The sequence below is a fragment of the Berghia stephanieae genome, chromosome 1 (genome assembly GCF_034508935.2).
Source record: "Berghia stephanieae isolate SIO BIC M18660-M18661 chromosome 1, UCSD_Bste_1.3, whole genome shotgun sequence".
Lineage (NCBI taxonomy): Eukaryota > Metazoa > Mollusca > Gastropoda > Nudibranchia > Aeolidiidae > Berghia > Berghia stephanieae.
In genome coordinates, this window is record NC_088360.1 from 67,565,736 (window position 1) to 67,580,735 (window position 15,000).

Consider the following 15,000-nt stretch of genomic DNA (forward strand, 5'->3'; position numbering starts at 1 on the left):
TCTTCAAAATTTGAAGTTACAGACTTAAAAAGAAGAAAAAGAAGATAACAATCTCCCTTTTAGAAAAGTCGATTACACGTATCATACTAGATAATACAACTCCGGTTCTGGCGTCTTAAAGTCCATTACACACCAGACCAAGGAGCACAATACGCATTTTCTCCATTTTGGCCAGAATATTTTTTCTTTAATTATCGATAGATCAAAAATATTACCCTAAACTTGTCAAAATGATCGTAAAAACTAAAACGTTGATGTTGCCGGTGTATTGAGTCCTTGTAATTCATCGATATTCATGTTTTAAAAATAAAACAAAAAAGGAAAAAGAAAAAAGACAAGAATGAACAAGAGGTAATTTGCCGGTGAGTGGCAGAGCAGCAGGTAAGCAGAAAAGATGCTAATCCTAACCTAATCATAACTGACAACCATGCACAATTTAAGAAAATATTATGCGTTTGCTAAGATGGAAATTGCCCACGGGAATTTTCTTTAACATTAAAGTTGAAAGCTATGATGTAAGTAGATTGGAACAAGTTCCAGACACTGGATTTTCCCCCCGGAATTCTAATATACAAACCGCCACTTATAACGCCCAGTTTGCTTGTTTGTTTGTTTGTTTTTGGAATATTTGTTTTTCGGTTCAGGTATGCGTGAACTGAAAACAACTTATATTAGGCCATATTGAATCACTTTCTTATTGTAAACAAGATAAGTTAATGACCGATAGTAAATTCATTTTATTCCCTCCATGTCCTTAACCGATTTTAACAGAACATGTTTAAATGTTGAGAGCTGGGTAATTCTTTTTATGCACTTATGAAAAACGCCAGCCGCGTGTAATATAATAATAATAATAATAATAATTAATAATAATAATAATAATAATAATAATAATAATAATAATAATAATAATAACAAAATTGACCTATCTACTACAAAATTACACTCCCCGTAGATTGCATTAAACAGGAAACAGCGCTGAAGGAGTGAAAAGTAATAATTTGAATATTTTATTTACCGCTCCCTTGATATTGAAGTCGAGCAGTTATTTCTTTTTTTTTTTTTAAATACCCCCCCCCCCCCCCCTCTCTCTCTCTCTCTCTCTCTCTCTCTCTCTCTCTCTCTCTCTCTCTAATATTTAGATTAGGAATAGAAAAGGGGCGGGGTGATGGAAGACCGGTAAGGCCCAGGCCACACTGCGAGCGAAGCGATTTACTTATATGGCTCCACTGAGAGCGATAGAAGAGAGAGAGAAAGAGTGAGAGAGAGAGAGAGAGAGAGAGAGAGAGAGAGAGAGAGAGAGAGAGAGAGAGAGAGAGAGAGAGAGAATATTCAATTGACAGATTTGCCATTTCTCAGACCAAGAAGAGAGGTGACAACTCATCGACCCGGGCTCGATTCCTATTGTTGTTGTCTGCAGAAATCCTCTTCAGTAAAGCACCACGCCCTTTCATGTCAATAAAAATATAGTATATACCATTAACGATCGTGAATGAATCTTCCCCAGGTACTGTTTTCTTTTGATATGAGAAAAACGAAGTAAGTTTATTTTTGTTTTTGTGCTTATTATTGTTTTAATTCGTTTTCTTTTAATCATTGCTTTTCTTTTGATAAACTAAATCGAAGATGAGGAGGAGGAGCAGATAAGAGAGCGGGTTGAGGAGGAGGAGAGAAGAAGGACGGGAGGAGGAGGAGGAGGAGGAAGAGGAGAAAGAGGAGGAAGAAGAGAAGCAACTCTTCAACGGCAATAGCAAAACAATAAACACCAACAAGGAAAACAAGTTCGCTCACATAATATTTAACTGATAATGATAAAACCGTGCTATCTTATTTGTGCGGCGCCCCCCCCCCCCCTCTCTCTCTCTCTCTCTCTCTCTCTCTCCCCACCATTTCCCGTGTTGCTGTTAATGACATAAAACAAGAGGGACATTGTTGCAGCTAATGCTGTGTTGCGATAGGTGATGGGGATTATTAACATTTTCCAGATTTAAAGGATTTTTCGTGAAAACGAAATCAAAACATGTTTTTCCTAGATTTTTTTTTAAACAAGGAGGAAGAAGAAAGACATCATCAATCATCAATGGATAAGTGGGTTACGATTTGGGCAAATTTCCAGATTGAAAATACGATTGGCAGACAGCATAAGAAAAAGGAATGTTGGTGGGGGAGGGGAGGGGGGGGGGGGGTACCATCAACATTTGACGCAGGTAAAAAAAAAGGAATGTATTTCTTTCTTCTTCTTTTTTTCCAGTTTCCATGCATTTATTGTTTTCATTAATATTAATGAATAGATCAATCACATAGTAGTAGTAGTAGTAGTAGTAGTAGTAGTAGTAGTAATCACATAGTAGTAGTAGTAATAATAGTAGTAGTAGTAGTAGTAGTAGTAGTAGTAGTAGTAGTAGTAGTAGTAGTAGTAGTAGTAGTAGTAGTAGTAGTAGTAGTAGTAGTAGTAGTAGTAGTTAAAGTAAACGTAATAATAGTACTCGTGGTAGTAGCGGTAGACTAATCATAATAATGGAATTAATAACAATAAAATAATATTGACAAAAATAAAATAAAGAAAGAAAGAAAGAAAGAAATAATTGATGATGATGATGATCATCATCATCATCATCATCATTATGATTAATAATCCGTGTTGAGAAGAAGAAAAAATGGGCAGACAAATTAATTTCGCGTGATCCCAGGATTTGTTCTGCCAAGCGGAGGGTCACTTAAATTGATGGATATTGGAACGACAGGTTTTCTGGCCAAATACTTAAATACCCGTTTCACCAGATTCCGGCATTTAACTGGTTGAAGCAGTCGTCCTTTGGGATGTTGGAGATGATGATACGAGAAGTTCGACAACCAGCCGTCGATAACTGAACTGATTAAAGACGTGTTGGCTCGATCTTACTGTCGCATTTGCGACCCCCCCCCCCCCCCCCCCCACTACCCCATCCGTCTCCCTTCTTTCACTCCAAGCCACAATCTTCTAACGCTACTATACATTCGTTTATTATAGACCTCTCTCTCTCTCTCTCTCTCTCTCTCTCTCTCTCTCTCTCTCTCTCTCTCTCTCTCTCTTGTGTGCGTGTTTCTTTCGTTCTCTCAAAATCTCTTTCGTTCGTCTTCATAATTCATTCTTAATAATAATATAAGCAAAAATACCCATCGTCTTACCTTGGACATGTTGACTTGACCCACAGCCAGGGTCTTGAAACCCAAGAATGTGCGGTTTTTGTACTTTTTACGCCTCTGGAGCATCACGTGGAGACGATTGCCATCCCTCTTCAGGAAATGGGGATACTGGAATGAATAATATACACATAAACAAATACATTTTTTAAAATAACAACATTCTCTTTATGGATCTCTCTTAAATTGAGGAATGGCGGTTTGGTATTTTACGCCATGTAAAAAACTCAGTTATAATCTAGTATGAACCTATTCGATCTAACGCCACAAGCATCGTTTCGCATATTAGACACCCATTTCACTAACCGAGAAGGACATTTCCGTGTGCATTGATGACGTAGCACAGAGCACGGATGAAAGAGCGGTTGTTTGTAGGAGTGCTACGGAGGGTGCAGCTTTTAATCCCTTAACAGTGACGCTGATCTTTTGTTTTCAAATCATTGTTGTCCCACAAACACATCGTTGGTTTGCCTATATATTATTTTTAATGCAGACAAAACCGTTTCAACCATGATAGCAGTAAGAATATCTCGACTCGGGCACGCAACAACAACAACAACAACAACAACAACAACAACAATAATAATAATAATAATAATAATAATAATAATAATAATAATAATAATAATAATAATAATAATAATAATAATAATAATAATAATATGCATCAGTGAACATTAAAGCGTTTCAAGTATGGTATTAAAAGATGGATTATTAAATAAAAGAAACCCCAAGGCGAGGCACCAAGCGCGGGTTGAACAGAAAATGAGTTGCTATACATAATAGTGAATACCGAAAAAAAAAAACAGAAAAAAAAAATAACAGAAAAAAAATAAAATAAATAAAATATATGTATAAGAAATAGCAAAGTAAGTGATTTGAACAACCACTTGACTTTAAAAATCCGCTAAGAATTTTACTTCCATCAGAGAAAATCACTTCTTTTTTTGTCATTTAATTAAATTAGTCTGTGAAAGAAAAAAAATGTCCTCGTTGCTCTACAGAACAGTAGTCTAAGCATTTTAACAGTTCAGCTTTTATCTGGTGATTCCAAGCTGTCCAAAAGATTCCAAAAATTTACGTTTTTTATATAGCGCAATATCCACTAATCGTGCTCAAAGCACTTTACAAAGGGTCCCCGATTAACAGCAACACGTAACATATAGAACAAGATATGACGCCTATTAGGCAATATTACAATTTTTTCCCTCAGCGACAACGCTGTTAACGGCCAGGTACTCATTTTACACCTGAGTACGGTGAGAGAATGCGAGTACATGGTCTTTTCCAAGGACTCAACTAAGCGCCGAGCGAGGCTCGAACCCAGAACCTTCCGATCCGAATGCGCGTGTCATACCAAAGACCACATAGCTGCAAGAGTTAGACCTGTAAATGAGCTCTATAAAAATTGACTGAAACTCTTCGACAAACTGAAGATTCAATTATTTTTTAAAAAAATAAGGGCATCATTGGAGAGGAGAGTGATAAATACAATACATTAAAATAGTGGGTGTTATTTTTTACTGGAAGTATGACTGCCATAATTTGATGTAGAAGGAATGCTAAATAAGCATGTCATTCATATAGGTAAAGATGACTTCATCAAAATCAAAATCATATTCCTGCCTCTGGAATTTTTTTGACATAGTCAGAGAAATAATCACCATTATCATCTTTAACTTCTAGCCATGACCTATTGAATTTATTCCTCACATCTTTATCGATGCTCCACAAGTCTGAATTGCGATCCACGAACAGCTAAGCCATTGTGAGAACATTAGAATAATGTAGCAATGAGCAAACTTGATTTTCAATCAGTAAATGACAGAAGAAAAAAAACTTAAATAAATATGACTTCTGGCCAATACACTGAATTATTAAGTAGAAGTGAATTATCAAGAAGAAACTTCGGCAGGCGTAGGTAGCGGAAAAATTCAAAGAATCGAAATGAAGGTAAATCGCCACAAAACAGCAAGCTCGCTTGGGCTTGAGCAAAACAATGGCAGAAAACGTTCTGATTTGCACGGGAATTAATTAGGCTACTTACCATTGTTCCTTATAATCAGGTACCCAATCAGTGAAGAAACGGTCAACCAGTTTGTTTACAACGTGAGGCAATCGAAATGTGCTTGTAGCAATCTATCCTAACTTTCGATTTGAAGGTGTCTACATAACATTCGCAATTTACTTTATCATACTTTTGAGACTCGCCAGGTAAATGTGGTCAATTTTGGCTTAGATGAAACAGTGACATTTATCGCTCGGTGGCTCAGTTAAAATTGGCTACAGTTGGGATCACGACGGGTTTGGAAAGTGAAAAAATAATTTAACGAAGGATGTGGGAAAATACCCAGGGATGTGTTCAGACACGCCTTTTATAAAAAGCGTCGCTTAGTCTTGGCAATATATACATCGTTAATATAAACGGTCCCCATGAGCTATGCGTAGCGCTGTGGAACACTCCTAATTACTTTACGGTCATTCGACTACGATTTGTGAATTCTATTTTTAAAAATTCATTTCTTTCTTTCTTTCCTTTTTGTAAATATTTGAATTTGACAAATTGACTGATTTCAGTTAATTGACTGAGAATTTACAGGTCTAAAGAGTGTTAACTCGTTTTCTGCCTGGATGTCACTTAGCAAGTTTTGGAGAAAGTTCAAGAGGAATCAATTTTTAAAAAATAAATCAAGCACACAACCATAAATTGGATCAACGCCTCGATCATTAAACCAACATTAGTCTATGATTCAATGATATTACAAAGCTATTTCTTATCTGCTACGTCCTACGCTGATTAAAAAAAAACGCCTTTCAAAATTCTGTAACCCATCCTCTGCTTCTAATTATCTTATAGGTGGTAATAGAATATTATACGTATTAAATACGTATAACAAAAAACCCCCCAAAAATTTAAGTTTTTTTCACAGAGATAATAAAAGAAAGAGCAAGTCTTGTCTATCTGTCTGTCTGTGTGTGTGTGTCAACAACCAGGAAAACCAGGCAATTATCTGCTAAGAAAATTAGCCAGTTCGTTAACACCTTATCCCTTTGATACAGACGTGGCCATATAAAACTGTTTAATCAATGTTCTTCGATCCCTAAGATTTACGACGCCTCTTTAACCAGGAAGCGAGGAAGCGGCTACAATAAGTAGATACAGAACAAACGTTACACAGTCACAATAAACACATATCTACTTCATCCTTCAACATTATGTATTCATGCGTTGAAATTGAACATTTATTACAAATTATCCAAGAACTCTACTCACCCTGTCTATTTTCTCGACCTATCAAGACACTGTAGTGATGCTATGCGTTTAGTTAAAATACTCATAGCATCCGCTCGCCGCATATATTGTACCAACACACAAAACTATGTATAACCTTGTTTATAGTCTAATCTATAGATAGTATGCAGATGACGTCACTCAGGCCTTTGTTATTGTTTTTGCCATCCGCGTTTGTGAGTTGTTCTCACTAAACTGTATTAACCAGACTACAAAAGTTCATGGTTACACAGAGTTTGTGTGTTGGTCCGTTATACTTCCGGATGGCAATGTTGTGAACTCCTTGGCCAAGCGCATTCTATCTATAGAATTTAGTGAAGACTAATCATCCAAAAACAATAACAAAGAGTCAAAAACGAGACAAAAAAAATGAGTGCTGGATGCAAAGCAGCCCTCAGCAAATGACACAGTGTCATAAATCGATGTCCGTTGAGCGTTACGCGTAATAAGAATGGCTAGTAGAATACTCGGGGTATTACTAAAAATGTATTGTTTGAAACTTTGGACAAAGCGAGCAGTTTCAATGTTAATAGGTTTATAGGCTTTTTTTGTTGTGGTTTCACTATTGGGTATTGGTTTGAAAGCGATCCAGTTCGATTCAGTACTCGGTATCATGACCAGATATCTTGAGCATAGAGCTGTTCCGATGTCCCGTTACATCTCTACCTTCCAATCACGAATGCAAGATTTGAAGATTGTTTTTTTTTTTTTTTTTTGGTGTACAATTAGACCTGTCTTCTGGTACCTTCGCTCGGCTGCAATGACTCTGCATTTCATTTTTTTAGCATCTTTCACTTCCGTTGAAAACCAAAAAGCATAATGGCGTTTTGCCATGATGATGATGATGATGATGATGATGATGATGATGATGATGATGATGATGATGATGATGATGACGACGACGACGACGACAGTAACCTAATCGTCATCATCACCATAACATTCACATCACAGCATTGAGATCGCCTTACCTGTAACGAGAAAGACAGGTCGAGCTCAGTGTCTAGCAGTCCCCCTGGAGGGACCAGGATTTCATTGGACCTGAGGACACGTTTGGAATTCTGTGGAGCGATTGAAAAACAAGGAATGAATGAACAAATCTATTATATGAAAAATGCATAAATTATTTAATAAAGCCTTGTTTTTCTCATTTGTGACCCTTCGCCTCAAAATGGTATTAAGTCGGAATGGTTAAGATGTTGAAAATATTGAATTTATAGCCAGAAATATCAGACTTGTGTTGAGTTTGTATGTTTTATTGATGAGAATGGATACCTTATTTTAGGGTGCTGATGCCAACAATTTATATTTTTGACCAATTTTAACATTAAATTCACATTTTCAACATCCGGTTCTTTCCGACATAATACCGTTTTGAGGCGAAGGGTCACATTTGTTTGTGTCACCGCGGGACACTTTATGGTTACGTCATTGGAAATATTCCGAACACGAGAAAGTCTAAATAAACCCGAATTCACATTTGTAGCTAGAATAAAGTATGTTTGTTTGTTTTTAAGGGTTTTACGGCGCTTGCAACACATTAAGGTCATATCAGCGCCAGTGAAAAGGAAGAAAATGGGATAGTAAAAAGTTCTAGAATTACAATAAAGCATCCAAGAAAAGGGAAGACAAAGGGGAATTGGTTCAAATAAGAAACAGGTGTAGATTCCTTCCCAAAGCACACTATCAAAGTACTTAGTTTGAGATCACTAAAAGTCTCATCCAGACACAAGCACAGGTCCCCGGTAAGAGGAATACACTCAAATGTTTTACAAATCATACATAATATAAAGAAACATAATGCAGTGCATAACAGTGACATGATTTACAAGGAAAAAAATATAATCTCCCAAAACTATAACCATACATTCGACTGTTTCCCTCTCAGCCAAGGACTCCGACCAAAGTCAGGACAAAACCAAGCAATCCCATTCCAAGACAAAGACAGAAAGCAATTGGAAAACAGACAAGAGAGGATAGAAGACATAGAAAGTACCTCCCTGCCCGCTATGGGAGGTAGGAACCCCACCCAGTAGAATAAAGTAATAACGGAAACGGGTATGGAACAGTTAACATGAGATTTTAGATAGAGCAATTTCCACTAAATGTGTTCAAGGGACTCCAAGCCAACAGCAGCATTGGACATGTAAGACGAGACAAGACGCCTGTGAAGCGCAGCACAAAATGTTTTTTTTTTCTGACATACAACGCTCTACAGGCGTGGTTTTTCCAAGGACAAATCTCTCCACCACTCGAACAGGACTTGAACCAGAAACCTACAGGAATCAGAGTATCATGCCAGAAGACAACTAAAAAGTATGGCTGTTGAGTCGGACATGAATCCGATAATAATAATAATAATAATAATAATAATAATAATAAATAATAATAATAATAATAATAATAATAATAATAATAATAATAATGATGATGATGATGATGGTGATGGCTGTAATGACGTCATTCATACAACAAATGCAGCAATACAATGATTGTTTCTTAAAACCAGCTATTCTCAAACATAATCGATATCTTAGTTTTCTCTTCCACTAAATTCAAGCAAATAGCAAACATTAAAAAAATAAAATGTAATGATCGACAGACCTAATTAATTCTTGATATCCATCCCTGTCCAGACATGGGTTGATTGATTGTTGAGGTGTGTGTGTGTGTGTGTGTGTGTGTGTGTGTGTGTGTGTGTGTCGCAATACAGTAACAATACTTATTTTTTTGGCCCGAAAGCTCACTCCATATTTCAAAGTAATAAATTAGGGAGCGGGCATAGGTGTAAGATAAAACTATGAAACATTAACAGACAAAGCAGAGAGAAAAATACAAGAAAAAACAAAACAAAACATTCCCCCCAAAAAATCTGCCTTCCTCGGGGCAGGTTGGGATGGGGTTTTTTCCTTACATTCTCTTGTCTGCTTTTGTCTGGCACTGTTTCATCCACACATTTTCAGATCTTTATTTCACTTCAAAGTACGTATACCGATTGATTAAAATAAACCCTGACTGGTTAAGAAGTCTATAACTGGAGAAGTTGATTTTTTAATGAACAGAAATTAAGTTTAAAGTATTAGTATATTGAAGAGCTTGGGGTCATTTCAATAACAACGGTATGTTTTTATGCGTAAAATGCTGATCAATTCTGCCAGCTGAAACAATCACTTGGGAGTCTAACGTAGAGAATTGAGTGAGAGCTAATACCCAACTAGCGGTTTAAAATCAATAGACAAAGAGCTAAGGTGGCGTCATATTCATTCAATCTATATTATGCAGTAAATGTGTGTTTTTTTATGCCAACGTTCTGTCTGTCATTTTTCAGTAGTTTGGGTCTAAAGAATGGGTGAGAATCAGTTTGCTACAGACTCTGATCGATATTGATGTAGACAGAGAGTAAAAATGCGGATCAGGTAATGAACGTGAGTAGGAGGGTTGGGATACCTGGCTGGCCATCCTAGAGAACGCCAATGATGGATATATGGGAATAAATCCGAAAGCAGCTTATACATAAGAGGGTAGGGAATGCGTTACACTCTTGGCGAGGACAATCCCATGTTAAGAAACACGCACACACACACACACACACACACACGCAATGGGGAGGGGGGGGGGGGGGGGAGAAAATTGTTACAACGGTCGTTTATCAATGCCCCAATTTGTGACATACGCGGACTCCGTCTCCCTCCTCTCTCTCTCTCTCTCTCTCTCTCTCACACACACACACACACATACACACACACACACAATATATATATATATATATATATATATATATATATATATATATATATATATATATATATATATATATATATATATATACTCAATTATTCTGTTTTTTCTCAATCCCCCTCCCCCATGTTCTATATTCTCAACTAACCCCAATCCTCTCTCTCTCTCTCTCTCTCTCTCTCTCTCTCTCTCTCTCTCTCTCTCTCTCTCTCTCTCTCTCTCTCTCTCTCATGTTTCCCACAATCCCGTCCCTATCTTCTAAGAGAATGAAATATCTAGACATAAGAATATCGATGATAAATAAATAACTAGAAGGGATAACCAATGACTCCAGAAATCGTGACCTAGTGACCGAGTGACGTCGATAACATCCAATTTCTGTCAATGTAAACCTTCCGTGCATTTGCAGGAGAAGGATGTGATCCAGGTTTTGCCAGACAATTCAAGGTCGATAAAAATCGCAAAACAGCTTGGGGTTCGGTTATCGGTTATCGAGTGCACAAATTAATTGTTCATAACGGCAGTGTTGTTTGTGTATCACCCATCAAGGTCGACCCGTCTACAATCTGCCCATTCGAGGTGCTTTCCTATAATTTGGGGACCGATTGAAATCGTTTATTGATGCTGTACGCTTAGGTAATTTACCCGCAAGTCTGCCGGCCGGATACAACGTACCAACGCACAAAACCGCGTGGTGTAACCTTGACCGTTTGTAGTCTGATTAATACAATTTTGTGAGAACTTAATCATAAAAATGGTATTTATTTTTAAAAAAATCACGGGGCAGCATGGCTCAGAGCAAGTCACCTCGCCCTAGCTCAATTGCGGCGCTGCACTGCGGCTGACGCCTGGGTTATTCCAGTCTTACCTTGGAATAGACCCTATGGATATATTTCCCCTATGGGATGAATAAAGGGATTTTTAAAAATATTTTCAATTTTTTTTTAAATGGCTGGCTAAAAACAATAGCAAAGAGCTGCGTGGCGTCAATTTCGTTCTATCTATAAACGTGACTAGCATTGGAAGACAAGTTGGAGTACAGGTGTTTTGTAAGCGTCCGTTAACCAGGTAACTGTTAGACTCTGGAAAAACTCATATATTTTTTTTTTAATAGCCATAAAACTCGTCCTACAAATATCGACCGATTTAAATGACCCTCATCTTGGCGAAAACTCTCAAACATGGGACTTCGAGAAAATTGTTACTGTAATGTTCTGGTTTGCTCTAAATAAAATCCCGAGTATCAAAAAGATAAAACATGGATTTATGAAAGGTGAGGGTGGGACAACAGTGGTTCATTGAACCCGTAAAATAAAAACTATATAGTCCATAAAGAAAATGTTGCCAGATAACTCCATGCCCAAAATGATTCGAAAATAATATGATTACAATAACGAAATGATAAAGGTCAATTGGACAGAGATAAGAGCCATGCTATTTGAAAGAGATGACAAACATGCAAGGAAAATCTCTATGATACGTCCACAATCATGACTGAGTTGATAAGACGCCTTGATGAAAAGCACAGAGAGCCAAGACGTTAGATCACGACATACACCTTTTGCCTTTGTCTCGACCTACCCCCCCCCCCCCCCCCCCCCCCCCCCAACCCTCCCACACACAAACCCTCCCTGCTTATCAATCATAATTTGCAAACTGATATTTTAGAGAGAGAAAATTTCCAAAGAAATATTGATAAGAAATTGGTAAAAGAGGGAAAGAATGAAGGATTGATTGTAATTTTGGGGAGGTAAGCCCGAGGTTCTGGCTTGTAAGTTTGAAAATGCTGACGATGAATACAAACCAAATATCAATATCATCTTTACTACCGTGCTCTACAAAAAAAAAAAAAAAACAAAAACAAAAAAACAAAAAAAAAAAACAAACAAACAAACAAACAAAAAAAAAACCCCAAAAAAGTCGTATTTAAATATTTGGCCAAGAAAAAAACGTTCTTCAAATACCGATCGATTTAAATGACCCTTGTGTTGGCAAAAACTATCAAACATGGGACTTCCCAAAAGTTTCCACATCATACCATGCGCCACATATTAGGTACCCTTTGTAGTCGTGATACTGAACATCTGTACTGAACATCTGTAAAAAATGAGTGAACTGGGTGTCTTAGTCAAGTAGATAACGTCAGGACCAGAGTTTGCCATAATTAGCATCAATCCATAACCTGATCAAACCTTTTTCGCTTGAATTTGTAACAAAACAAGATATGGCACGAACACGAACAACTCTTTAACACTGTGATCTTTCATCCTTATTCTTTTCAGAGGATCAAGCAATACATGCCGATGATTTAATGGTTACTAATTTTTGTTTATTTGTTCGTTTGTTTGTTGTTGTTGTTTTATTTTTTTTGTTTGTCCGTTTGTTCTATCATCAGTAATTTTGTATTCTGGTTTCAGTTCAAATGGTTCAAACAAAAGTGAAGTTATTTCTATTTAATGACGGTCGGTTCCACACAATTAATCATTAACCGTTAGAACATGGCACGTGGCAGAACGCAAAGGACAAGACGGGGTCGTCCGATAAGTTATGTCCCATCGGCATCTTATATATGCACATGGCAGGTGAATAGCATGGACATGAAAAGAGCCAAATGCACTTTGTAAACTGTTGTTGGTTAAACTATATTGAAGGGTACTGCAGTTGAAATCATAGATTTTAATGGATAAAACAGTAAGAAAATGCGTTGTTTGCATTGAAAAAAAACCCCAACTCTTTTCAAATAATTGAATGTAAAAATAATATAATAATAAAACAAATACAACCCTTAATAATAACAACAACGATAATAATAATAATAATAATAATAATAATAATAATAATAATAATAATAATAATAATAATAATAATAATAATAATAATAATACTAATAATGATAATAATATTAATAATAATAATGATGATGATGATGATGATGAAGATGGTGGTGGTGGTGGTGGTGATGATATGCATCGATTGGTGTACATTGTATACAACCCCTGTAATTAAAATAATCGATGGTCATGAGTCTCTTTATTAAGCCGTATACTGAAGGTCGCATGTGAGTTGACGACATGACATACACAGGCTGCCATGGCACCCGATCAGTTGCTGAAAACCAGTAGTGACGGTATCTGGTCGTATCCCAGGGCGTCAGGAATGACCTTTTCCAAACCCATTTAATCATTTGCGATCTTTGATCTTCCACACGTGAATGGGAGAAACAAGCGGAACGGCCCTGCGTGGAGGATGTTGGGAGGAGCTGACATTATCAGACGGTGCAATCTGCAGGAACCGCGCGCTCAAAGTATAGGGTCTCATTTGGGATCTACCGCAACGTTTCACGAGTAACTGTGAGGTGCTCTAGTAAAACCCATGGGATTTTGGAATAAAAACTCGAATCCCCATATTATTACATAGTTGAATAGAGTCACCATTTCTGAATAAACTGCAGCTTGAATTTTGTAGTTATCTTAATTAGGGCCCAAGTTGAGAGGAGGCAGGGGGTGGGGGTAAAAAAAAGAAAACACAAAAAGGGAGAAAATCGCTTTTAAAGACAAGAAATTCATATTTTGACAAATTGTTATGTTAAATACACGGTTTATCATCATAATAGAAAGTACATACCACATTCATACTGAAATAAAAAATAAATAAATTATGCCCTACTGTAACATTAACTAAAGATTAACCTGGTTATTAACCCCCACCCCCTTTTTTTCTTCTTTCTTTTGTTTCTTTGCACATATTGAGTCTGCAACGTGGTACTTTTGTGGGCGGTTCGTGTGAACACTTTCGTCGATAGAGCTCGGGAAAAAATTTAATTAAATTTTGCTCATTTACAACATATAAACAACAGCGTGCAAAATTATAAGAAAGGCAAATGAATAGAGTTAGACTAGAATCCTATTGTTATATTAACAGAAAGAAAAAAGACTGGCATAAAGTTTAAAGAGGGGGGGGGTCGAAGAAAGGGTGTGTGTGTGTGTGTGTGAGAGAGAGAGAGAGAGAGAGAGAGAGAGAGAGAGAGAGAGAGAGAGAGAGAGAGAGAGAGAGAGAGAGAGATGAACATACATTCAATAAATGACCCATTTTGACCTTAACTTGGCACATCAAGCTATAATAGTAATCAGTGGCGTCATTATTCAACCAGGGAAATTAAATCCATTTCGTTCCAGGAAGGGATCGAACGCACACTACACGACATGGTAGTAATAAAAGTTTCATGCGCTGTTGTGTATTGGAAGTGGGACGACGAAAAATACACCAAGATATGATCCCTCTTGAACGTTAAAAAAATCTAAATGTAATTTTTTTTTTAAAGCAGTCCTGCAAACTCATAAGGCCTACGAGCCAACGTTTCTGTATCGTTAACGGGACAGCAACAACTGCCCTCTACTCCAACCATAATTTGGATAACACACGATTTGTCTATCTATCGCCCAGTACTTTCCACTATCTATAATTAGCCAATCACTGCTGGGTGGTCGGACAGGTCAGAAATATAACTGATTCTACATAGATTCAATTGAACGATCTCTTCCCTCTCATTCCGCCTCACTAAGGTCCTGGTATGATTATTATATATCAGCTAATTATAAAACATTTAAGGCATGATGCCGTTATACAACCCCCCCCCCCCCTTCTCTCTCTCTCTAACACACACACACACACACACACACACACACACACACACAGACAGACACTTCTATTTTTAAAAGAATAAGATACCCCCCCCCCCTCCCCCACTCCAAAAAAAAAAAAAAAAGCCCAAAAAATCAATGTCCAAT

The 15,000-nt window shown here is 37.1% G+C and overlaps 1 protein-coding gene across 7 annotated transcripts in view; it reads right to left on the bottom strand.

Annotated features, from left to right (window-relative positions):
* The window catches only part of LOC144980025 (phosphofurin acidic cluster sorting protein 2-like), a 61,089-nt gene that overhangs the window by 31,726 nt on the left and 14,363 nt on the right, over window positions 1-15,000 (bottom strand). For all 7 annotated transcript variants that reach the window (XM_078927518.1, XM_078927535.1, XM_078927526.1 and 4 more), the window contains exons 3-4: window positions 7,447-7,536; window positions 3,169-3,294 (exon numbers count right to left, since the gene is read on the bottom strand). In XM_078927518.1, coding sequence (XP_078783644.1) covers window positions 3,169-3,294; window positions 7,447-7,536 — 216 coding nt within the window. The remainder of the gene's footprint in view (window positions 1-3,168; window positions 3,295-7,446; window positions 7,537-15,000) is intronic.